General features: G+C 40.4%; 1 protein-coding gene and 1 long non-coding RNA gene across 2 annotated transcripts in view; one reads left to right on the forward strand and one right to left on the reverse strand.

Annotated features, from left to right (window-relative positions):
• The window catches only part of LOC102222750 (transcription factor Sox-14), a 4,318-nt gene extending 890 nt beyond the window's left edge, over positions 1-3,428 (forward strand). Inside the window, exon 1 of the mRNA XM_023340038.1 lies at positions 1-3,428. This exon is cut by the window's left edge and continues 890 nt beyond it. Within this exon, the coding sequence (XP_023195806.1) occupies positions 1-552 (552 nt within the window). The 3' untranslated portion in view covers positions 553-3,428.
• LOC102229011 overlaps positions 1-8,282 on the reverse strand; it is a 45,146-nt gene extending 36,864 nt beyond the window's left edge. The window contains exon 1 of the long non-coding RNA XR_002753308.1: positions 7,833-8,282. This is a non-coding gene — a long non-coding RNA (uncharacterized LOC102229011). The remainder of the gene's footprint in view (positions 1-7,832) is intronic.
• Positions 8,283-27,347: the final 19,065 nt, after the last annotated feature.

Here is a 27,347-nt window from a genome sequence, read left to right on the forward strand (position 1 = left end):
TACATCGACGAGGCCAAGAGGCTGCGGGCGCAACACATGAAGGAACACCCCGACTACAAGTACCGACCCAGGCGCAAGCCCAAGAACCTGCTGAAGAAGGACCGCTACGTCTTCCCGCTGCCTTACCTCGGGGACACCGACCACTTGAAGGGACTGCCCGTGTCGGCCGCCGACTCCCTCCTGGGCTCCTCGGAGAAAGCCCGGGCGTTCCTGCCCCCGACCTCCGCCCCTTATTCCTTATTCGACCCGACCCAGTTCAGCTCCAGCGCCATCCAGAAGATGACCCAGGAGATGCCCCACACGTTGAGCACCAGCACTTTGCCCTACGCCTCCTCGCTGGGATACCAGAACGGCGCGTTTGGCACCCTCGGGTGCCCCAGCCAGCACACCCACACCCACCCGTCGCCCACGAACCCGGGCTACGTCGTGCCGTGCAACTGCACGGCCTGGTCGGCGTCCAGTTTACAGCCCCCGGTGGCTTACATACTGTTTCCAGGTATGACCAAGACTGGGATAGACCCCTACTCATCCGCACACGCCACCGCCATGTAACCCTCAAGACTCTTCTCCCCCCCAACCCCCACCACACACACACACACACACACACACACACACACACACACACACACACACACACACACACACACACACACAACCCATGTTTTTAATGTCATTTGAATACAGAAATGCATGTAAATATGTTACGGACAGCGCGGCCAGTTACAAAACAAAGGCACGAACAGTGTTACCTGAAGGGGGACTTGTTGTGGCAAAAATGAGGGAAAAGACTAAAAACTTAAAAAAATAAAATAAAATAAAATAATTTAAAAAAAATCCAACAAGTTTCTGTCCGGGCAGAGGAGCTGGAGTTGGATGTGAAGGACGGAGCGCAGTGAACTGTAAGAAATGTAAATGTTATAACGTTTATGGCAACCAGAAAGGGAGGCCTTTAACTTTATTTATTATGTACATTTCAATGATATGCTGATTTGTGTTGATGATCCTGATATAGGCTACTACTTTTTTTTTTTTAAAGAAAAAAATTGGCTGGCACAATTACAGATCAAATACCTGTATAGGCCTAAATAGACCACCTTTTTTTGTTTTGTTTTGTTTTTGTTGCAAAGTTAGAATGAGTCCAGACTCATAGGATGATTTTTATACAGGTTTTATTATTTATATTTAATAAAAGTGATAATAATAAAAAGAAACATAAAAGTAGACGGTCTAATTTAAGATGACAACACAGGAGGAGGAGGGGGGGGGGGGGCATCAAAATGTTTAATTTTTACATTCTCCACCTGTTTCTGTACTAATATAATCCCAAACATCATTTCATTGGAGTTTTCTTAAATTGGTTTAGTTCATTTTTAAATTATTTTTCATTTTAAGGATATCTTCTAATTGAATTCAAGGAGTTCTATGTGTATTTTCTATCTGAGATGGTCATTTAAAAGCTGTCATGTTACGGAAAGGATCCTGTATCTGGAAGGTTGAAACCTGCGGCTCTTTGTTCAAGTGCTGAGCAAAGACTTTTTGAATAAAGACAATCTGTCTTCAACCAGGTCACTTAAAAAATGCCTTATTATTCAGATAATAAGTAAGATAATTATCAAGTTGGCAACTACAAAAAAAAAAAACACCATTTACCAGATTGGAATAAAAATAAATATCAGATTATAACATACAATGTAACATAAGATTGGATATATATATTTTTATGATACATGATTGAAAGTTTGTCAATGCACTGATAAAAACAAATTAATGCAATTTCTATAGTGATTTGCAGAAATTTCTTTTTTTTGTGGGGCGTGGAGGATTATTTTTATTATTAATATTTCTGACTTTGAATTATGAATTAATAGCTCAATGAAAAATATAGAAATTCATTTTTTTAGCACTTAGTACTCACTGAAGTACATTAGACAAAAATCTGACTAATTGCAAAAATATGCTCATTTCACCCTTCATTCTAAAAGAAACAGCAAACCGAATAATAATCCCCGAACAGAATTAAAATCGAACAATTTATGACATCTGTTCGAACTGTTTCCTTGACAACCACTGCTAGGATGCGCTCATCTTTGACTGTCAGGTTAAGACGCGGCAGCAGGTCTTGACACCAAACTTTTCCAACCCACAGGTTTTCCGGCAGTTCTTAACTTTTATTAAAGTCCCATTTGAGTCATTGTATAAAATATTCATCCTCTGTTGGACTGTGTGATCATATCTGATTGAACTGATTTGTTGAGTTCCAGAGAGGTTGAAGTCGGACATCTCACCAAAAATATATTAGCTAATATTGTTCGAGTTGAACCGGTTGTTTGAAAATATTTGCTGCCTAATATTTACCGCTTTTCAAAATTCCCTTTGTTGGTGTGTGAACAGCATTAGGATCAGTCCCGCTCCGGTTTCTGTCTGGTGTTGAAGCTGTCAAGCCTCTGCAGCTCAAATCATTTTCTCAACAAGGCTTAATTACCTCCGCATTTACCTGCTTCCTCCTCTCTCTCTCTCTCTATCTCTCTCTCTCTGTGTGTTTTTCATTAATACTGGTTCGTGTTGTTACAGAAGCGAGGTCCGGGCGTGTTGCGCTCTGCAGCCTTTAAACGGTGAAGGTTTTTAAATTTTTTTTTTATTGTGACTCCACCTGGGATGAACCGGTTTTCTTTTCTTTTTCTTTTCTTTTTTGATGTTTGACAGTTCACAACAAGAGGCCTCCCCCTGGAGGGATTCCGCCCCGTCCGACCCGTTTGACTGCTTAATCACTTCAAGGAGCCGCTTAATTATAGCTTTAATGGCACGAGCTGAATGCGATGGGATTTCTGTCTTTCTCTCTCTCTCTCTCTCTCTCTCTCTCTCTCTCTGTGTGTGTGTGTGTGTGTGTGTGTGTGTGTGTGTGTGTGTGTTTCTCCTTAACTTTCTCTTTCAACATGTCCGCGTCGTGCATGCAGCGCTAAATGACCCCACTTCTTTCCCCCCCCCCTTCTTCTTTTTTAGTGCGGGAGTTTGGATTTTTACAGCAGGACTTGAGTGGGAATCGAACCCGCGGTTTTTTTGTTTTGTTTTGTTTTTTTAAACTGTCAACGCGTTTGTTATGATTCTTTTGTTCAGTTTGGATGACAGCTCAGCCTTCTTCGAGGAGGTTCATATAGTTTGGCTCCCATTCGCAGTGTGGCATTAATTAAAAGAAAGAAACATGGCGCATTCAAATTATTTACTTATCTGTCGAGAACATATGGCGGAGCGGCTCCCGTTCTCTGCTATTCTGCCCGGGGTGCAAAACAGTCCTGGGGAGGGAGGGAGGAGGCGGGAGTATGGTGGTAGGGGAGGGAAGTGTGTGTGTGTGTGTGTGTGTGAGGGTGATTTTTTTTAATTCATTTTTTTTTATTTTATGACAGACTCAACCCCCTTATCTGTAGCTGTAAATTAGGATGATACCTCATTGAACCCAAGTTTTACATCAGCCCCCTGAAGCCTCCGGATTCAGCTCCGAACCGACGATGTTATAATTACTTTCAGAGCTGGAGCCGCGCAGTCGGTCATGTAGTTAAGGGGGGTAAAAAAACAAACAAAAAAAAAAACAAAACAAAAAAAAAAACATTCGTTCATATCAAATCAAATCTTTTGTTTCAGCTTTCAGGTTTGTTCGCCACAACCTGTAATTATCCAACTTAGTCACGAAAATTGACTGCGGTTACAAACTCCCTGGAATAAATACCGGCTAAAAAAACAAACCAAAACAAAACACACCCCGGCATCTGAGAGGAATATAATGGGGAGGGAAATGATGATTTTAAATTATAGCGGTGGAGAGGAGGGGGGGGGGGTAAACGCCCCTTCCCTCTAAACCCCCCACCGCCCCTTCCTCTTCCACGTTTTTTATTGCCGCACAACAGAGAGAATTCAATCCGCCTTATCTCTCCAGGACTCCTTTTCAGCGTCAGATCAGAGAAGGGAGAAAAAGGAGAGGATAATTGTTCTTTATTTTATTTCATTTAACGCGACAGCCGCCGCTTTCAGGTCATTTATATGCTTCATTTAGCGATAAAAGTCAACGAGGAGGAGGAAGAGGAGGGATACAGCCCGCTTCTTTCACTATATATATATATATATATATATATATATATATATATATATATATATATATATATATATATATATATATATATATATATATATATATATATATATATATATATATATATATATTTCCTCTTATATACCTAATAATAACAGCAGGGAAACAAACAAATATTTTTGAAGAACTCAGATGGTATAAAATAGAAGAGGTGGGCAGTGTGTGTGTTTCTAGTATTGTGCTTTAATTTAAGCTGTGAAATAATGATCAGTGAATCAAAAAAAAAAAGTTTTGCAAACAAAAACGATGTCGGCTCGCGCCAGATTAGTCCTAATATATAAAAGTAGGGACTGGGGGGTTATTCTCATTTCAGAGAATATTAAATATTCAGCGGTGTTTGGGGGGGAACCCCCCCCCCCGCCCCAAACACCCACTCCCCCCCCTCCCAAAAAAAAAAAAATCATCACTGGCTAAATCCTGCTCTATCTAAAATTGAATCTGGGATACCATTTTGACGGGAGGAAAAGTAGAACCGTACAGTTCCTGTTGTTTGAAGACACCGAGAAGAGGTGGTGGTGTGGGGGGGGGCTTGAATTTTTGGGGGTCCCTGAATTCTCATTTGAAAGAAATGATGCTGATAAAGAAATAAAATAAAACAGATTGAGGGGCAGAAAGCAGAGAGAAGGAAGGAGGCTGCGGTGGTTTAAAGCCCCGCATCGGTCGGAAATGTGATTTAGACAAAGTCTTTATTTCCCCCCGGACTGATGCAAGTAAAAAGAAAAAAAATCATCTGTTTTCATTTCTTTTTTCTTTTCTTTTGCTATTTGTCCGATTGTGCGCGTGCACGCTTGACGTGACGCTTCATTTTGGAGCCGCAGACTTCACACCTCCCTGCCCCCATCAGTCCAGCGCTGCAGCGAATCACAGTCACCTGACTTTTAATTGTTGGTTTGTTTGTTCATTTAACAGTGGAGCATTTTCCAAATATTCTCAGTGGGAATAAATCCAGTCTTTGACCAACAGTGCTGACTAATACTCAGAAAGTAACCAGAAAACAATTTACTGTAAATGTGTCCAGGTGAAAAATGCACCGACGCACCAGATCGGAATCGGGCCGATTTTCCTTGGATTTGCTCTGATTGGTGATCGGCCTGAAAATATCCCTCCCTTCTCCCTAGTTCATCACATGCATCAAAACTACTAGCATGTAGCTCACTACTAGCATGTAGCTCCCTGCTAGCGACAGATGTCTGGTTGCACATTTCCAGTTGATTTCATACCAACATTTATCAAATCACAGAATATTTTTTTCTGACAAAAAATAAAAAGAGGTCAAGTTGGTGAAAATTGGAAACAGAAATATATGGTTTTTTTCTTGATGCTTCTGTTTAATAATCATCCCTGATCTGATGTCTGTGCTTTCAATCTTTTAAACTTTTGACCCATTTTAAGTGCATGTGGGTTATTCATTTTTTTTTATGTCATCAAAAGAGAGAGCCACAAAGGCTTAACAAAATTTCCTGCAAGATGAATGTCACCCCCCGCCCCCAAAAAAACAAAAAACAAACAAACAAAAAATTTAATTTAGCATTTATTTTCCTTTGCAAACCCTTTGGGTTTATGTTTTGGCCTACAGCGTGAGGACTCCCAGACAACAATCAAAGTTTTAAATCGCATTTTTATATTTGACATCATTTTTTCTTAATTTATTTCATGCACCATTAAGCAACATTGGTTTACTTTATGTCCTTTCTTTAAGATTTGACGGGTTCATTGACAGAATGTTAGTTTCAGCCATTGATCGTATATTGCCAGCCTTCTAAATAGTAACAGAATTGATTGGTTTTTTTGCAGCTGGATGCACATTGAGGCGTTTTGACTATTTTCTCAAGCTTTTTTTTTTTCATTTGACAAACTGCACACACACTGAAAAATGCCTGTTTAGTCCAGTTGCGTTTGGGAAAAACAGCTCCTGAATTCTCAGAACTGTTTAACAGAACCTCCTTACTTTACAACATGATCAGTATTTTATTACTAGTGTGTAGTCGCTTAATGGGAGGACTACAGATATTGAAAAATCAAATAGTACAATGAAATCGCAGGGGTTCTTTTTTTGTTATTTTAAATCCACAGATATACACACAAATACAAATATAAAATGCTACATTTATGAGGGACATGTTCAATTTTGATTCCCCAACACAAAATCTGTCTCAAGTAGAATCCTGCAGGGTTAATTTATCCATCATTTCACAATAAAGTTCTCTTTTTCCTCACTAGACTTGACATTTTGTGTTTACATGCCAGGCAAATTCTGGGTTCTGCACTCGTCACACGTTAGATTGACAGAGTCTGGTTGGTAACCACCAGGCGGTTTTTGCTGCATCAGCTCGCATGACTCTCCTTCTTTAATCAGGCCTTGGTTCCTTAAACAAACAACCCTTCCAATTATCTCCACCGAAATACCCCCGGTGGAAAAAATATAAAAATAAAAAATGCCACGGCCCATATGTCACGCCGCACACAAACTCCTGCCGGAGTGAAGGCTGCAGTTGCTGCCGCGTGTTGAACTGAGAGATGGATGTAATCGCATTTTTGCAAAGAGGAACCTCGTGTTGGGCTACAGCTGTGGACTTTGAAAGTCTGAACCGGTTTGAGTTCGACCCGTCGCCGGCCAGCGGTTGCCGGGGATTTGGAAGGTTTAGGTACAGTCAGAATCATAAAAGATGTTTAAAAAAAATATACAAGCTAAATCTGAGAGGATTGGTGAAGCTCTTTAGCTACACATGCTCAGAGTTTGGGCATCTTTTCTGATGATAGCATGCCTTTGTCTTTATTTTGCTTTGGGAAACTTTTTGAAAACACCACTTTTTCAGGATAGGGTCAAGTTTGATCAATACCAATCACCATTCAAACATATTTAGTAGGGATGCACCGATATGATGCTAATAACTGATATTTAATATATTTCGATATATATTAAAATATATTAAAATACATTTAATATATTAAATGTATTTCACCACCATTTTGAAAACTTGAAAAAAAACCCATACACACCGCTGACTACTGTGACCACTGCTTTTCTGCTTCATTTAAGCTAGCCATGCTCCTGCGCTGCATTACCTTAATTTTCACTTTCATTGTCACATCACCAAACAGAAACCAACTTTTCCCCCCTCTCCAGAATTAAACACCAACAAGATCTTTTTAATGACTAAAAGAATGAAGTCAAGTTGGTGAAAATTGTTGGTGAAAATTGACTTAGATTTCACAATTTTCTTCAATTGTCAATTTTTGACAACCATTTGGTTGTTGATATTGGCCTAAATGTATCCATCGGACTGATATATTTAAAAAATGATTATAAACTGACACCGATATTTAGACATCAACAGGCGTCTATACTGTAGGTCGCCGTGTTTTCATCCTTCTGCATTATAATTACATTTTTATGTTTAGACAGAAATTATTGTCAACTTTTTGGTGTCGTTTTCAGCAAATGTTCACTCCTGAGATCATAGATTTCTGCTTTCTAGGCCTCGTTATGTCTAAAAATCTTTCTACCTTTCTAGTCCTAATGTACTGAACATTCCAGGCCTTGTGTCGAGGTAAATAAAGAAAAACCTCGAATACCATTCTGTGAACACAGTTCTGGAAAGGGTGGATGCCGACATACACACACACACACACACACACACACCCACACACACACACACGCCCGCACACCCATACTCACGCCTACTGCTACCTAGCTGATGCTGCGCCTCCAGCAGCCCGGGTTGAGGGCAGTTCGAGCCGATGGAATCCCTCGGTAAATGGGACGTTAATCAGGAGCGTCTTGTGCCTGAGCGTGTCTTCCTGGGCCAAATGAGATTAGAGGAAGTGGGATACGGCAAAAAAAATGACGTGCGTGGGGTTCCAGGAGGTGAAAGGTAAAGGCACTTATCAGGCGGGTTCCCCCCTGGGGTCCTCCGACGGCTGACTCAATCAAAACCCTGCATGCACTTCTCACTGGATTAGACTAATCAGAAAGGAGCAGGGGATGTATGGACCACTTATCTGAAGAAAAAAAAAAAAAAAGAAAGCCAAACACAACATCAGGCTCTCTATTGCTTTGAACAGACCCTACAGAAATGTTTGTTAATTTGATTCATTACAGGATTCTTGTCGACGTGGCAATCTTCCATGGGATCATTAAGGAAAGAGGGCTCTTCCACTCACTGAAGGCATGAACTGTTTACAAGCTGCAAAGATAGAGGAGCCTTTGATGTTCCAAACATAACCCCACCCCACCCCACTTCACTCATTGTCTTTAATATTTATATATTTACCACCATTATTTTTCCTAATTTATTTCCACCATTTGTTGTTTCTCGCGCCACAACAGATCAAGCTGATGGAAGGTAGTCAGAATAACAAAGAGCCTGAAAGGTAAATGAATATTTATTACGGCGGGATGGGGGGGGGGGCTTCAGAGCCTGACGGCCGTTAGCATTCCAGGCTATACCAGGAAGATAGCAGCGATTTTCACACTTATGATTACCTTCAAAATTAATCTCTGTTTCTAGGAGGGATACTTGATGGCTGACTCGTGTTTATCTCTTATTCTCAAGAGAAAACAAAATAAATTTAACCTTGGAGTTTCAGATGCCTGATTGACAAAATAGCCGAAATAGGTTGCAAAAATATAAAATGGTGCAAAAACAAAAAGGGCTGCAAAACCTTGCTTCTCGTCTCCCCCCTTCAGTCATAATGAAGGCCACTAGAGCCGAAAAGAGCCTTAAAAATACAATTAACTCAAATGTGTCCAATCAGAAGTTTCCAAAGCCATGACATCATAATCTGGGCTTTCCATCAGTGTTGGAAGAGATAGTCACATGTATGTATGTACACTGTGCACAAAGAACCTTAATGCTAAAAGTAGCTCCAGGTGACGTCATTTTCAGAAAACTCTGAACTTTTTGAAGTTGAAGAATTTTCTTAGAAATTTCACCTCAGTTAGATAAAAGTTATTCTCAAAGCAGCGTAGACCTGAAGAGAGCGGCTAAGTGACAAAATGTTAAGTGTAGGGAGGAGGACCTTTAGTGAGCCTAAGAGTGTCTGAAGCAGAAAGGCAGAGAGAAAGGAGAGATTTAGTCTGAAAACTGGACAGAACAGATCCAACAGCAGGCGGTCCTGTTTGTTGTTTACGTCACCATTTTGTATTGGCCGTTTCTCCAGATCAAACAAGTTTTTACTAGCAGGCAATCGCAGTAAAATGCTACATCATCGAACAGATGATGCATTAACATGACCAACATGGTGAGAAATCGTGACAAATCAAAAATAATGAGCAGGATGTGAATAATGTGTGATCAAACTTGTTGATGTAGCAACAAGTTAATCGGTTTGGTATAGTTCCGTCTCCATGACGCATTTTCTTAGTCAGGTCAAGCTGCTGTGATTGGTTCATTTCTACCAACTGATCACTGGGGGGTTTTGTGTCTTATTATGTTTCACATATCAACCAATATCTTGATCTTATCGTTTGATTTCAGAAACACTCAGGAAGTAAAAGTTACCAGGCCATGTTAAGACAGTGTAATTTGTGTGATATGAGTTTCCTTTTATTATTTTGGTGAAATTTGGTCCACACTCCTTACCAGTTGGTGGCGATAAAGCAATCATAGTCTCCAGGAGACACACCCACAGCCCCTCAGACTGCATGGGAACAGTAACGTTCGCTTTAAAGCAACAACTCTTTCAGCTGCAAGTCAGAGTGCCGAATGTGGTCGGCTGTGAGAGCCAAGAGGATCCGCTTTGGGTTCGACTGTCTGTTGAGGAGGATTAGACACAATGCAGATGATGATGTGGGAGCTCATCGCGTCTCTATCACTGTAGGATAAGGTAAAATGGCCGTCTCCGCATGTCTCCTGGATCGGCCATTGGTATGTTTTTATTTATAAAGCCATTAAGCAACAGGGCCAACCACATCTGATCACTAATGTGGGAATTTCTGTCAACTCTTGGAGTTCTTGGTATGAATGTTCAGGCCAAGATAGGAGCTCACTGAGAAGACTCTGAAAATGCTTGTTCGTACACTAATATGTAGTGGCGATTGTTTGTCAAACCAAACATCCAATAAAAGTTCCATCAGCCACTATAAGGCACTGGGGTCAAGATTCTTCCCGCAGGGAAAAGAAGTTTAATGTCCAAATTTGTTGACTGTCTTGGTTGCTTTTATTTTCCTTTTCAGCAAACAATTACAACGTCCAAACTTTCCTTTGTTCTCCTGTCTACTTCTCTTGCTCTGGTAAAAACCATAGGCCCCAAACCCAAATGCCTGCTGGTCCTTTACCAGGCCCCTACACTTATAGAAAGTGGACTGACCCACCTTACTTCCTGTCTGACTCAGAAAGAATAAATAAGAAAAATAATAAAACAAAAGATAAATAGAATCAACAATTATTAACCTGTAAATTTACTCTGTAAATAATACAAAAAATAGAAATTTAAGAATAAACTAACAAAATTCAAATGGATAAAGAAATAAAGAATAAATAGCTCCAACACTAATATTTAAATCTTTGACATATTTTTTTTCTATCATTATAGTGGAATTGCTCAAACATGTGGTAATGTTGGTAATGATAACTGACCTAACACAACTGGTCAGACCAAACAAGAAATGTTTGGTCTGATTTAAAAATGGTGTGTGTGTGTGTCTTTTGTATTCAGTGTATGTAAACTTCTGGTTTCAACTCCATCCAGCATTTTTGAAGTCATAGCTCTCAAAGATCTTTTACACCCTGCCATGATCCAATGATAATTATCTATTTTTTATGACACCTGTTGGTTGATGAAATATGTTGGGTAGCAAATACACAGGAGTTTTTCAAAGTTGATGTACTAACAGCAGAAAATAATGTTCCAAGTCTAAGGATTCGAGCAAGTTTGACACAAAGGGCCAAACTGTGATGGTTGGATGACTGGATCAGAACATCTGCACACCAGTAGCTCTTGTGGGGTTGGTCTCTGCCTGCAGCTGCCATTCTCTATCAAAGGTAGTCCGAGGAAGGAACAACGGTGAACTGGCACATGGATGACCAAGACTTGGTGATGGATGAGGGGAGGCTCTCCCACTTGGTAAGTTGAAGTGGTTAATGCTGGTTCTGATGCTACCCATGCTGACCCCCTGTTGATCCGGACAAGGGGCAGCGGTGGCTAGGGAGGTAGGGGTTCATCCTGTAACTGGTGGGTTGCTGTTTTGAACCCCTGCTCTGTCCGTCACAGTCACTTTGTCGTAATATTGGGCAAAGATACTTCACCCGCCTTGCCTGGTGGTGACAGTCAGAGGACCTGGTTGAATGGTAGCCTTACTACAATGTGTATGAGTGTGTGAATGACTGATTGCACTTGCAGAATTCAGACTAAGCAATGCATTTAACATCCTGGTAAAAACCCACATTGAGATAATGAGCATTAGAAAGTGGATCATCGACCAATGGAAGAACGTGTCTGGTCTGATTGTTTTCTTTTGCGTAACACAGATGACTGGGTGTCTCTCACTTACCTGGGGAACACGTGGCACCAAGGTGCATCATGGGAAGCAAGCAAACCAGCAGAGGCAGTGTGAGGCTTAAGAGAAATGTTCTTCTAGGAAATCTTTTGTTCTTCCATCCTTCTGGAAGTTACTTTTTATGCATAGCACACTTCCAGGTACTGTGGCATGCACACCCTTTCCTGGAAACTGCTAACTGATAGCTGTGGCCTCTGTCTGCAGGAGAATGCAGCAATCAACAAAATTGGGGGTATTGATTTGATCTGTCCTGTGAAGCATCCATTGGGAGTGTTTGACAAATAACTCTGATCTGTGGAGATCCTAAGTCATGACCTTCAGGACTTGGATTTGCTTCTAAAATGTTAGCACTAGATAGTCCAGCACACCTTCAGGGGTCTAGTGGACTCTACACTGACATGACTAAGGGTTGTTTGGTCAGCAAAATAAGGGACTAACCTACTAGTACGCCGTGTGTTAGACTGGTGTAAGTTATGCTCTTGACCAAATGTTGCACATTTTTGAGTTTTATGCTGGTTCTTAAGGCTGCTGCTGAACCAGGTCTGCTGTTATTGGTAGCATAGCTGCTATTTCAGTGGTTTCACTGATCCTGAAGCAGTAGGTGTCGCTGTAGGGCAACTCAAACAGCTACATTGCAGAAATGCCAACAGATGCAAACTGATGTCTAAGCCTACCTAACATTGACATTTCATTTTTTTAAACATGTATGTATCATTTTACTAAGAGCGGACTAGCCTCAGCATTTTTCCTTTTGGCTCCTCCCATTTTTCAAACAATCTACTGCAGTTTTTTGCATCAGGGTAGTTCATAGAATAGAATAGAATAAACTTTATTAATGCCCAAGGAGAAATGACTTATTAATTGACAAGCTACTCCATCCAGGGTGTTAAATATTAATAATACAAACATAATCATAAGCAATAAGATCTATTTGTACACTGATTTCATCGGATGTTAGCATGGCTATATTAAACAAGATGTAGCATGGACTACATCAGTCATAAAACAGATAGAAACTCCCCTCTGTGCTGGAGGTTTGGACCAGGATTCTCAGAACTTATTCATCAAATGTGATTCTATCTCTATTTTAGCTCATTATCTTATTTTTGAAAAAGCCAAAAACCACCTCAAGCATGTGTAAAAGCTTCTTTTTGTGTGCAAAATTTAGAAAGTTATTAAAAACCTTGCAGTTCCCATCAACATTTTCTAATGCAATACTTCAAAATACCTGTAAAACAAAAAAAAAAAACCCAGATGAAAACACGGCCAACATCAATTACAGACAGAAAGTCAGATAACTCTGGTGATTCTCAGTGTTTGTGTAACATTATGACCTGCTCCACACTCTGTTCAGATTACATGGCTCTGATAACTTCCCTGTCTCAGCAGAGCTTAACAGAGAGCGGCTGAAACACTAGTCATTACATTTTACAATGTTCAAAGCAAAGTAATTCTGTTCATGCCCAATTAACCGAAAGAGCACAAAAGATATGTGGCAATCCCAAATATCAACAAGTCATATCAAAACAGAAAGGAAACTACTAGTAACTCCTAGCAAACTGTAGAGCGTCAGATATGACATTAAACAGACTTTCATAAAATGATTGGGCAGATCACAAAGTCCCTAAGAGCTCCTTACCAAAGTGTTTGTTTATGGTTTTCATAATCACAGTGGCCATTTTATCTGCCAATGGAACTAGTACCTTTTCATCAATGCTATGGATGAAAATATTACGGATAATATTAAGATTAAAGATAAATTAATACGCTAAAAATGAATCAAAATGCTTTCACAGTGTTTGCAGGATGTGCAGTTTAACCCCCCCCCCCGCCCACACACACACACACACACTCCTGAGTTTACTGTACAGATTTACCTAGCCCTTGAATGAGCGATGCCCCCTTCACTGTTAATTTGGTGATCGCAAAAGGAAACGATACGCGTCACATGACACGGTTATCACCACAAAGCCGAACAGAGTTGATTATGCCGACTAATTATCCCAGCAAACGCAGAAAACACCGCAGAGCAGCAGATGAATGAGATAATCAGCCTTGTAGAGGAGCTCGGTTCAACACATTGTTGAATAAGGTGCAACCCAGGTGCCTCCCTGTACATGGCGTACAAGTTGAATTGGCTTTGTTTTGACGTTTTATTGGAAAAAATGTAACAGAAAAAGTGTAAGAATGCAATATATCCCACACGATCTTGCTTTACCAATGTGTAAATACAGTTAGAGAATCTGATTCTCAATGCTTCCTGAAAGTACAGTGTACTTTCTGACGTAACAAAAATGAAACATTTTCCTTCTCCGAGCTCGGGGCAACAGTAAACAAGTCGCATCCTTTAAATAAAGCCGAACAAATCGGGGTTGTCAGAACGCGGCGAAAGAGTGCCACGAATCCTGAAACAGATAAGTGAGGAACACGCGGAGTACGGCGGCGGTTAAACTCGGGATTAAAACCAGTGTAACAGAAATCCGAATGAAAGCCGTGAACGAGTGAACATAAACGGCAAAGACACAGAGATTCGAATAGAGTTTAAAAAAAAAAAAAAAGCTTGTTAGCCGTGAAAGCTGTCCTGCTAATACATCCACTGCTGAGTCTGGAGCTCAGCGTTTGATGAGGACAACTGGCTCTACAGCAGCAACACTGCTGCTGGAAGCTGCTGCTTGTGTTTACTAATGAACTGCGTGAAGTTTCATTTTGCAGCTTCCTGCCTTAAAGTGCAAAGATAACACTGGGTTACAAAAAGAATATTCTTTGGAAGTTGTCTATGCTTTTTGAACTGAATTAGGACTATTTTTCACCACTGAATCCAAAAATGATTTTTCTCCTCGCTTTTATCCTAATTTGATTTAGAGAAATCCAATCTTCTGACTAAATTGATGACATTTTTGTGACATTATCAGTTCATTTAATATTTGTCATCCAAAAAAAGTTGTAGGAGAAAAAGAAATGCTTTCTGACAGATTGTATTAATTAAATGTCACAAACTTGGATTCCTGTAAGTCACTCATTGATCCCAGGTTCTCAGGAAACGGATCCAGATGTGAGAACAAGTCCTGCATTTTGATGCTCATCAAGGTTTTCCCCTGAAAACTTGCCAAGACTGGCGGTTGGGGGCTAGAGCAGTCATTCGTCCAGTGGCCCGTCGTGTTTTTGAGTTAGAAAAGGTTTAAAGTTGACAGGAAATTTGAAAATATCACTTGATAATTATTTGTTATTGAAAGATTGGAAGATTAATATCTAAACACCAACTATAAAGTCTTAAAAAATGCAAACATTTTAAAAAGACTTAAATAAATAAGTCATGTTTAGCATGTTGGGGGTACAAGTAAAGCCCGGTGCCCGCCAGGCTTATGATACAACGGCGGGAACCCTGCTCATGTTGCACTCATAGTTCAGAAAGTTGACCTGATGGCGCAAAGCCAATGTGATTTTTGGATTCAGTGCTTCAAAATAACCCAAAAACAGTTGGAAAAACCCCAGACAATTTCTTTGGCTGTTGACCAGTGTGATAATATAACACACAAATGAGGAGCAGGAATTCTAAAGGGAGGTAAAATGCAGATGAGTGACCGGAGAAAGCAGCAGGAACACGCCCCATGTTGCCACTGTCGAGGGATACGTTTTTGAAGCGCAGCAGACAAAGAATCCGCAGTAAATCTCGGATCAAACAACATCCTGAAAAAGTTGGGCCTCAGCTTGAATGGCTGCCGCCAAAGAGGGCTGCTGCTGGGGGAAGGAAGAGAAGATTGTCTCAAATGAAAGACACCCTATTGAAATCCTATTGAGCTATTTTCAGTGCGAGCCCCCCTCGGAAGAAAGCCAGAGAAAAAGAGTGCACTGGTAAAGGTCAGCGTAAACCCAGATCAGAGAACCTGAAACATGCTACAAAGATAAAGGACCTGGCGAGAAATATCAATTACACCTTGACATTTTCCACAGAGACAAAAGAGGCTTGTACAGCATCCTGCTATAGGCCGGTGCTGACCACCCCGCTGCCTCTTCATTAGTCCTCAACTCTTTCACAGTCCAAATAAACCCTAACTGTTGTTGTTTTTTTAAAGACTGGTAACATTACCTTTAAGTTATTTTAGTATGTTAGGCCAGAATGAGTCACAGCCAATGTTGGGTTTCACCATTTCAAATTCAAACAAATTCCAATTTTCTTATTAATTTTGAAGGGGCAGTATCATGTAAAATCAACTTTTTTGAGCTTTACATCATGTTAAAATGTTATTCCCTTATCAGAAACATGCCTTGATGCTTTCATGCATGTTTAAGAATTCCTTTAATCTCCCATGGCAACCATTCAGCTGTGCAAAATGCCTGGGTGAACCTAGCTCCGCCTTCGAGACACAGCTCCTCCTCAGAGCTGCAGATTTTAAGCTTCCACCTCACAGAGCAGCTCTCTCCCTTAACTCCCCCACTCAGCTCCTTCAGACTAGCCAGCAGCAATTAGCAAACACCTGGTGGAACTGCACATCAGCTGAGCTCATTATAGGAGCTACTTCTCAGTGCAACACTGGTAAATACATTGTTTAAAGGGTTCATAGAGGAGTCGTGTTGTGATGACTTCCTGAAGGAGGAGTTTCAGAAAGAGCAGGAGATTTTAAAGAGACAGAGGCCCAATTTCAAGGATGGAAACTGCAAAGTCAAATTCCTTTTAAGTTATATTTGCTTTTATTGCTTTTATTTGCTTGATTGGGCTTTAAAATGACACTATGTGCCTGGAAAACACAACACTGCCCCTTTAAGGATAACAATGTGACCCGAATCGTTTCAGTCCACAAAGCTCCGACAGATTATTTCTCTCACCGTTGTGGCATTTTGCAAATAGAAATCATTTTTAACTGACCTAAAACAAAAGAAGTTTGGTCTGACTTTTTCAGTGAGAATAAAATGTGTATGTGTCTTTTGTCAACTGTTTACTACAGTTTAATAAATGAACACATTCAGTGGCAGCTACAAACTCGGAGTATAGTCTGACAGAGGAAAGGCATTCTGCAGGTGTGGGTGTTACCGTTAAAAGGAATGTGGATGAACAGCAGCTGCTGGAAAAGCTCAGCTCTTGACTGGTGCAGTGTCATCACCTCGTGCAATGTTTTCAGAGTGGAGGACCAGCTGAAAACACACGTGATGTCATCAACGTTCGACAGGTGTGACTGTTCCCCGAGTCTTTAGGTTGAACTAAACGTAGAGAGGTGGCGGCCGGTTTGGATGTAAGTCAACGCCATCGTTTTTCATCAGACCAGCATGTCAGCATCTTTCTGCGGATTTAAATCCAATCTGCCACTTACACATAAAGACGTGCGGAGTGAATAAATACTGAATATGATTCAAGGCGTTTTGCATTAAGCTTCTTAGATGTTAAATATAGTTCCTTTTTTAACAGAGACAGAGAAAAGATTCATTTTTCAGGGGAAAAAAAGAGGATTAAATAGGTGGTTTTACTCATCGCTTTTAACATTGTTCTCAGTGTTTGACTCAGATCTATTTTGTTTCAAAGGGATTATTGTTCTTGTTGCAAGGGATATTGCCCACATAGCAACTGGTCTAGATTTGTTTGGAGATCTGAGTTTTTTTCATTTTCAGTTGTTTCAGTACCAGGCTGCCAGTTCTCCACAGTCATGGAAATAGATACAGAATCAGTTTGTTTTATAAATGTTGTAGTCAATCTACAGGTAAAAGACTGACTGGTGTGAAATCAAACTTCTAGTTGCTAGAAATCTAGCAGGTTTAAATTGGGATTCCAATATGCCGATTCATAGAACTCTTAAAGGGGCAGTATTATGTTTTTCAGGAACATAGTGCCATTCTATAGTATGACCAAGTATGTTACGTTCAGTTGTTATAAAAAGGCTACGTATATCAAATACGACTTAAAAGAAAATTTACTTTGTAATTTCACATCTTGAAATCAGGCCTCTGTCTCTTTAAAACCTCCTGCTTTTTCTGAAACTCCGCCTTCAGGAAGTCATCACACAACATGGCTCCTCTATTTACCCTTTAGCAAAGATTTTACAAGCATTGCACTGAGAAGCTGCTCATATAATGAACTCAGCAGACGCTCAGGTCCACTGGGTGTTTGCTAATTGCTTCTGGCTAGTCTGCAGGAGCTGAGTGAGGGCGTCGCGGGGCTCTGTGAGGTGGAAGCTCAGAAACTTGGAAATTGCAGCTCCTTGAAGGCGGGGCGAGCTCCACCCAGGCGTTTTGCACAGCTGAATGGTTGCCATGGAGATGAAAGGATTTCTCAAACATGCGTGAAAGAATCGCGGTAACACTCCAGGTATGTTTATGATGTAAAACCCAAGAACGTTGATTTTACATAACATTACCCCTCTAATATTAGCCCTAGATTACTTTTTCATTAATTGCCACTTTCTCGTTTTATGTGCCAACGATCTGGATTATCTAGAACCAAATTATTGCACTGTTGTTAGAGTTAGCAGGGTTGATTGTTTGACTATATCACCAAAGATGGTCAGTTTTCTTTATTTTTTTCCTTCTTACATTCAACAATTATGTTTTATTATTTCAGTCTTATTTTGACACAGTTGATCTTAGCTCATATCTTTCATCTCTTTCCAGAAACATTTTCTGAATATTTTTAAGGAGCCTATTATTATTATTATTTTTTGGTTTGTATGTTATCTTTGCTGTCTTACATTTTTCCAAGTCAGCGTACTTCAGCCACTCCCCCGTTGACAAACCAATGATCTAACTTGGCTAAACAGTTGATCTTGAGCTGCTGTTAGTTGTAGTCTCTTCTCCTGACGCGCTGCTGATCTCTTCTGTGCTCCCAACGATCTCCAGTATCCCTTCCCAGTGGATCCTGTCAGGACATATCTGGACTTTCCCTCGCCACGGGCGACAGGTCTTCTAAAGAGAGCGGGAACAGGAGGTGTTTCCACAGCTCTGGTGTTCCCTGTGATGTCTCAGTTGGGCCGATAAATAACGTGTCATGCGAGACATGACAAAGGATTGCACTCGCATGCGATGCACAAAACATAAATAATAATAATGAAGTCGGAACAAGAAGGAGAAATGATTTCTGAGTATTGTGGTGCTCAAGGAAATTAATTAGTTGGAAGGACTGGAATGACTTTTTTCGACTGATTGAAGAACCACATCAAAGATTAGAACGTTTCCCTTCAGGACAGTGATTTTGTCTGGCTTTACTGCCTTCACTTCTCTTTCATTTGACATGTATAATACTGCATCGATAAGTACACCGTTGCTACGGCAGCAGGGTACTATTATAGGCTGCGGGTTTCTCAAACTCAGGTGATCAGTGTTAGTTTTGGCTTCTAATGCTTTACTGTCTCTGTGAAAATGTGTTTTAGTTTTGTTCAGTACGACAGTTTTTCCCTCTTGTATTAACATTTGCAGACAAAAGCAAGAAAATAAGTAGCAAGTACACGAAATGTAAACTGAAAAGTTTGCACATCAAAAAATATAAGAAAATATATTAAATTATGACAAAACAGGTCCTCTAGCCAATGATGATCAATCTATGATTTTATATTCATTTGTTAGCTTATCTGAAAAAAATCAATGCACCACTCACCATCAGAAACAACCAATCAGAGCCAGGAGGAGGGTGTTAATGCAGTCCGTCATGCTCATGTACTTGCTGTTAAATGGAGATGCAACTTACAGTTCCTGGAAAACTGTTTATCCGCTGTCATAAGGGGCTATGCTAGCTAGCTTGAGCATTCATAACAGGCTCTATTGCGGGAAACTAGCTTTAGTGTAGCAGAGAGCAAGGAGGAGGCTGTGAACAGCGTATACAGAAGCATGATTGTCAGCGCTAAGACCCTCCTCCTGGCTCTGATTGGTTGTTTCTGACCAAGCTGTGTATTCTGGCAAGAAAGCAGAGGAACTACATTTTTTTCACATCTTATCTGTTATTATGACAGTTTTAATATGTAAAAAAATTATATAAATAACTAAAAAACTTTTTTTTTTTAACGTTACATAATGCAATTTTAACCCAAAAGTATGAACAGTCAGTGTTGTATTATTACACAACAGACAACTTAGCAAAGAATGTTGAGTTGTATCTTTAAGGCACTTTGTTACCTTCTGTCTGTCCCAAGGCCATCATTTATTCCCCTTTTTCAGGTGATTCTATGTATTTAGCAGCAGAAAGTGATAAAAGTCTGAAACTTTTGCACAAGGCTGAAAATCAACTGAATGATGACTCTTCTTTCAGGAGTTTCTCCTCTTTCTTAAAGGCATGGCTTTGTCCCGCTGTTTATATCTGCTGACTCGGCTCGTTTTATGCGGCCATGGTCAGGCGCAAGGGCTGAAAAGAAAAGCTGGCAAAAGTTTTTTATCACGCGCAGAAATTCTGAAGAACCACTGCATCAGACAAAAAGACTACGTCTGACCCTGTGGAAGTAAAGTGTAAAGAAACTTTTTTATAACTTCTTTATACTGTTAGGTAGATGCGGCTAGACTTTCTGTGTGATTTTGCAATGAAATAATCATTTATTGTGTCTGTTTGTTCATCTCTAGCATGAATCCTGGTTTGAATTGTTGCGTTATCTCAATAAAGCTTTGTTTTGTAGTGCTGTTTGCTATCAGCCCATGTGAAGAAAATCAAGAATCAACCATTGCGAAGACTTTCAAAGAGTCCAGGGATTACATTACCAACTATGTGGTTTGAGTCCCTCAGGCAGAAGACCTGGGGGTAGAATCAGAACCTGTTGGAGAAGCAGTGGGTTCATTGCAGTGGGTGAAGCAAATGAACTCCTGACCTCCTGGGAGGTTTGATGTGTAATCAGACCAAAAATGCAAACTCTGGTCCACCTAAAAAAAACAGGTCTTGGTTCAGCTGAAGTGATCGCTGGTGGTTTGAATGCTATAGTGCAGGGCATTCTGGGTAAATATAACCAAAACAAACCCGTCTTTGGTACTAGAGGGAGAAATTACTTTTGGTCTTTACCAAATCTTACAACCGCCAAAATCTGACGCCACTCCAGGTTTGATAACATTTTGTGAGGAAGGACTCTGCGCTCAGTGTCTTCTTCAGAGGTTTTCATGTTGTTTTCTTCACTGGTTCTGGGCGCAGCGCCACCACAGGCGAGGGGCAGGACAGGTTTATCAAACGGTTCTGTTTGTTTGACAGAAGAAAAGAAAAGTATGGCATCATAAACTAAAAGACAACAATAACACGTTGTAATGGCTTCTCTTGGTTTTCTGGCAGCGTTTCCTCGTTAAGGTTCTGTAACCTCTGTGTTTTTTGCTGCCAGTCTTGGTCAGGATTCAGGATTTTTAATCTCAATTGGATTTTCCTGGTAAAATAAAGGTTAAATAAAACGTCACGCATAAAAAACAATATTCCTTTTTCCATCAGGTCCTAAAATTCTCCAGCAGTAGTTGACAGAGGAGGATGGAAATTGGTCGTACGTCTTTTATGAAATGCTCCACCGTACATTTTGGTGCAAACGGCAATTCCAATTCGGCTTTTCTGTATGTAAATCCCATTTTCTGCAGTTTGTCTCTTACAGTTTCCTCAAACACTTCGACTTCTGTTTTTTTCCCATTTGTTGTGCATTTTCTGTTTGTAAGTCGCTTTTGAGTTCCCTGTCCTGAGGCTTTGATATCTCCCTTGGCCACCTGGACACTTCCTTTTTTACGGCCTCCCTGTTCTGTTTGTACTTGTTTCAGGTTTTAGACGCAGCAACAGAGGAGCCACCGACACCTTTCACCGCTTTCTGTGTTTTAAGGTACTGTTCCCCCTGACCTCTCTGGTTGGGCCATTTGTTCTGCCACTTAGCCTGATGCAGCAGCTCTTTATGTTCTGCAGTAACTGCCTTTTTAAATGCGTGTCTCTCTAGCACTATTAGATTTGTGCGCATGTTTTCAAAAGTGCAAAAGAGATAAAAACTCTCTATTTTTTTCCTTGATCTGAAGAATTTGTATCAAATAATTACAAATATATGTGCCATTTTATCCATTTTTTAAAATGTCAATATGTCTAGCTAGAATATCTATTTATTATTTTATATTTTTGTTACTACGTAAAACTAAATAGTTGCCTGAGGTTGAACATGAATTTAACTTTACATTATGACAATGATGTAAATGGAATAAAACAATGATACATCAAACAGTTATGAGTCAGTTTGATTCTAATGTGGAGGAAAATCAACTGATGACTGAGAATATGATACACCGGCAAACAAGAAGCTTCAGTCAGAAGCTTCTTGAGATCTGATGTGCTACAGACCACTACAGGAGATCCAAACATCACGTTCAACCTCCAGTTAACGATTGATTGTCCAATCAACTTTCTCATTTCAAACAATAACAGAATAAATAATAGTAGGAAATGTAGGGTGTAGTCAAACTTTCATTACTCTTAATGTTCCATTTTCTTTTTTTTTTTTTTCATATGAGTTTTCACTATATTCTTTATGTAACGCATGATTTTGATATTTCTGAGACTGGATGGAGGTCAGCGCTTGGATACATCATCCACGTTCGATAAATAAACAGTGAGACAAACTGACTTCATTCATAAAACCATAACAGGGTTGCTTTATTGCACAGTAATTTTAACCTCTGATCCAAAGTATGTGTTTTGAGTTTATACACTAAAAAAAGAGAATGATGCTCCAACTTTTTAAAAAAAATGCTACTGGTCACAAGTAATCAAATTTATGAAGTTTATTAAGCCGTCAAGGTAAACAAATGTACATGAAGATAGTTTGCTAAACTTCATTCAATTACTTGTGACCAATCAACACAATTTTTTAAGTTGAATATGAATTCCCCTTTTTTTGTTTTAACTGGAGACTTATTTGAATTTTTTTGGTCTCCTGTACCCATGTAGTGCTGGTAATTACACTGAAAATTCTCTTTGAAAGAAAAACTTTGTTTAATAAGAGCACTTATTTTGGTAGACATGTACATCGTTTTGTTTAGTTGCTAGGATCTGACTCAGAATCAGCCAAACGAAACGACGAGAAATAAGAAACAAAGACAGACGCTGGTTCCAAGGCACATGCAACCGTTGTCGTTCCCACAAGCGAGTCTTTGTGTAGCTGAATGTGTAATCCCTTTTGAAATGCAAAAACGCGCTTTATATATGATATGCTCGATTGCATGCAATTACGGCCTTTAATTTCGAAACAATTTGCTGTTGAGACGTAATGGAGGTGAAGTCAAAAAGATTTTTGGTTGATTTTTTTGTCTCGTACGCCGAAATCTCGCACATAGGAGCCGGCGGGACGAAAACGAAAGCTTTCATAACTTAAGTGAAAATCACCCAACCTCGCACAAGAGTTAGCTGATGGCCTTGCAGTGGTGTGTCATTAGCATTCATTAAAGTCCTATAAGCGGGAGTAATTACAGGCCCAAGTGCAGGGAGGAATAGCAGTTTACACTGCTAGTAATTTGATTTGCATCTACGCTAATAACTTCCTTTGTGCGTGTTTATGTGCCGTGTCAGAACACAAGTGCCATTTGGCTGCAGGCTGTATGAAGGAGAAAAAAAAAAGCCTTTTTAGCTTGAGTTGCTGCTGCTTTCAAAGCTTCCCGTCTGCTAAGGCGCTCCGATTAGTGTGATCAGAGAACAAGTGATGCTACATTTTAAAATGTGGGGCAGCGAAGGAAGAAAAAAAAAAAAGGGGGAGCCACTCCTATTACTTGTGAACACTTTTTCTTAAAGTGTGGCTTGAAGTCTAAGATGTACAACAAGCTAAAAGCTAAAATATTTTCTCCCCTCCAGCATTTTCCCTGTGTCCCATTAACCCGTTAAGTGAAAAGCTGCTGTTCTCACGGGTTGCAGTGCTTGTGTCCTGTAAGTGCAGCGGTCTGGCCTGAGGGGACTAATACCTGTGAAAGGAGCAAGGCTCCCTCTTCTGATGGCTGCCTGTGAATAGAGGAGCGTTCCCCCGAAGCTGATGAGGTCACAGGGTTAAGACTATGCCTTTGTCGTGGCACAATGACATCCTATTTACCTGGCGGGGTCCGGCTTTCTTCTCCATGCAACTGTGACCTCGGTGTGAAATTCAGGCCTTTGTCTTCCTGACAAATGGAGGCTAACGTTCGGATTCACTCGGTTACACCTCAGTGGTCCCTGGTTTCGGGGCCCGCGGGCTCCTGATGCCGTCACAATGTGGCAGCCTCTGGAAGACGCTTGAGTGACAGCTTTGCTTTCTAACCTTGATTTTTGAGCCAAAAATCCAAAGCATATCTAACTCGGTTTTTTTTATTATCTTAAAACATGTTTACCCCTTTTGTTAGAGAAAGACATTTGCCACTTAACTCTACAGCTTTTTTCTTTTTTTTTTTTAATTTGCGACAGCAGTTGTGGAGCTTGCTAACAGTACGATGGAGTCATGCTGGAAAAGCAACATGTTTCAAATCTCAAAGAAGTTGTGTGGCAACCGAAAAAGATCTGAAAAAATTGGAGATAAATTGTTCAGAAACCAAAGTAAAGCCCAAAGAACTCCTAAAGTTTTATTTGCTAAGTGAAAAACACAATTATTGTAGTAAAAATGGAAGCTAAAAAGTTCAAATCCTAAAACGTAAATTCAAAAAAACTTGATTAGTTTGACTAAGACAGTGAATTCAATTAATAAATAAATTAATGTTTTTTTATATATAGGCTGATAGACTTAAGCAATAAAAAAGTAGCAGTAGGGATCCACAAAATTATGGGCGTGGTGTCTGTATCGGACGATATCAGCTGTAAAATTTAATATTAGACACTGGCCATTCTGTCAAAATAACTCACCGATGTAAAAGGCAAACCTGCAGCGCAGCACAACGTCATGACGTGATAATGTCAGTGTTGTGGAAGTTTTTTTAAAGTGTCGGAAACTGATAGCAGAACTGCTATTTGCAATGACTGCTCAACATCAGTGACGCGAAATGGAGCTTCAACAAAGTCCTACAACACTTCAAACCTAATTAACCGTCTCAAGAACCACCATTCTGACCATTACGATGAGTTCATGGTGGCCAAAAGAAAAAGGAAGAGAGAGGTTAACCGTGGAGGGGGGAAAAATCCTCAACAGCAGTTTATTCTACAAGCTTTGGATAAAAATCTGCATTGTTATTATTATTATTATTGCCCAAATGAGTTTTAATATATTGGCATGTCTGATATTGACCAAAAGTCCAATATTATTGTTATGTTTAGTGTTATTATTAGTCGAAATACGCCACCTTGTGGTCACTTCAAGTTATTGTTTAAGTTAATAGTAGAAGAAGAATATAGACAGGAAGTGCTTTGCCCAGAATCAATGGCCGCTCCACGCTCCTCCTAGTTCTTTCTTGGTGTTTGTTAAAGCATTGTCTGTGAGTATTACTTGATAATAACATTAAGACACCTGTAATGTTACATAATATGATGGTATTGTGTAAAGTTGTAGGTTTATAGCCCGTTATTATTATGCTAATGAGTTCGTTTTCATATGCTAATCTTTGTTGCTAATCGCTAGCTACCATCCTCATTTCATTGAAAGTCAATGTCATGTCGGTCCTTTATTTTATTTGTATCGCTCTGTAAAGCCTAGATTGTAATACATTGCATTTCTGTATGTTACAGTTTCACAAAAAAGGAAGGAGAAGAAAATTACTGAAGTAAACTTTATTAACCAGTCATCGCCGTCAGGATTTTCTTCATCTTTCAAGATTGTTTAGCTGTTTGGATAGCTAGTGCGAGTATCTAGTGAGGCCAAGAACAGTGAAAAGACAGCACCACGGCAAGCATCAAAGCTAAAGAACCTATCACGTGGAGCTTCAGCCAGCGCAAAGAGCCAAGTAAAGTGCATTCAGACATCATAAGCCACAAAATGTCTGAAACCAAATCCCAAAGGTCTCAAAATAAGTCAGTACACTCTCTAAAGTCATCAAAAGCAAGTTCTACGGCTAGTATTGAGTTACTAAGAGCTAAAGCAAAAGCCGAAGCTGCTCAAGCAAGAGCTACGTATGCAAAGAAAGAAATAGAAATCAAAGTAGAGCAGGCACGTCTACAAGCAACCCTTGATGCACTTAGAGCAGAGCAAGAACAAGAAGCTGCAGCTGCAGAAGCAAATTCATTAGAAGCAGGACTACTACAATTGGGCTTTGAAACACGCAGCGTAACACACGGGTCATGTCTTACAGAAAATAAAGCGACACGCACAGCCCAGTATGTTTTAGATCAAGCAAATCTCACTGCAGCAGAGTCACCTGCCCCTGTTCGAACTGAAATAAATAATCCAGGACTCCCGTTGCAACCCTTCGTTGTAAAACAAAAAATGAACTACGCAGCTCCTGAAAGCGAAGTTTGTGAAACCCAGTCTGCCAGTTTCAAGCAGCTTGCTCCTGTTACACCGGTGTTACCCAAAATGAACCATGCACACAATAGCCATGTCGAGACCCAGCCAACTTATGATCTGGCCAAGTATCTAGCCCGCAGCCAGCTCGTTACTACAGGCCTCACAAGCTTCGATGACCAACCCATGAACTACTGGGCATGGAAATCATCTTTCAAAACCGCTATAGCAGGTTTGGACCTTTCTGCAGGAGAGGAACTAGATCTGCTTGTACGTTACCTCGGTAAGAACTCATCGAGACAAGTCAAACAAATGAAAGCTGTCAACATTAGATGTCCTGAAGCTGGTTTGGCCATGGCCTGGGACAGGCTCGAAGAAGTCTATGGCTCTCCAGAAGCTGTAGAACAAGCACTCTTTCAAAGGGTAGAGAGCTTCCCCAAAATCACCCCCAGAGAGCCTTTCAAACTCCGAGACTTAGCTGACCTAATGTTGGAGCTTGAAGCGGCTAAGCTTGATGGGTATTTACCAGGCTTGTCTTACTTGGACACATCCAGGGGAATTCAACCAATAGTTGACAAGTTACCTTACAATTTGCAAGAGAAGTGGATGTCATACGGCTCAAAGTATAAACGTGATCACGGCGTCAGTTTTCCGCCTTTCACTGTGTTTGCTAACTTCATTCGCACTGAGGCCAAAACGCGAACCGACCCAAGCTTCACCCTCCACAGCTCAAACCAGTTACCTGAGAGAAAACAAATGCCGGAAAGGTTTTCCAAAGTGCCCATATCTGTCCACAAAACTCAAGTACAAGACAAAACAGAAAATAAAGAAAAAATCACAAGTACAGTAAGTCCCAACAAACAGTGTCCAATACACAACAAACCTCACGCGTTAAAACGCTGCAGAGGATTCAGAGAGAAACCTTTAGAAGAACGAAAGCAGATAATCAAAAGGTTTAACATCTGTTTTCGCTGCTGCTCATCTACAGATCACCTCGCCAAGAACTGTACAGCAGACATCACTTGCACGGAGTGTGACAGCAATAATCACATTTCTGCCCTCCATCCAGGTCCAGCACCGCAGGAATCTAAAACGCCGCCTCCCCCACAGTACGGCGGGGAGAGCAGCAAAGCGGATGTCCAAGAAGTCACCTCTCGGTGCACTGAGGTGTGTGGAGAAGGGGTGAGCGCCAGAGAATGTTCCAAAATCATACTCGTCAATGTGTATCCTGCTGGCCACAAAGAACAAACAAAGAGAATGTACGCAATCTTGGACGAACAGAGCAACCGTTCTCTTGCACGTTCACAGTTCTTCGAGTTGTTTCGGATCCAAGGAGCAAGATACCCCTACACATTGAAGACGTGTGCAGGGCTCACAGGAGTTTCAGGAAGAAGAGCTGGTGGCTTCATGGTGGAGT

Source organism: Xiphophorus maculatus, chromosome 9, assembly GCF_002775205.1.
Source record: "Xiphophorus maculatus strain JP 163 A chromosome 9, X_maculatus-5.0-male, whole genome shotgun sequence".
Classification (NCBI taxonomy): domain Eukaryota; kingdom Metazoa; phylum Chordata; class Actinopteri; order Cyprinodontiformes; family Poeciliidae; genus Xiphophorus; species Xiphophorus maculatus.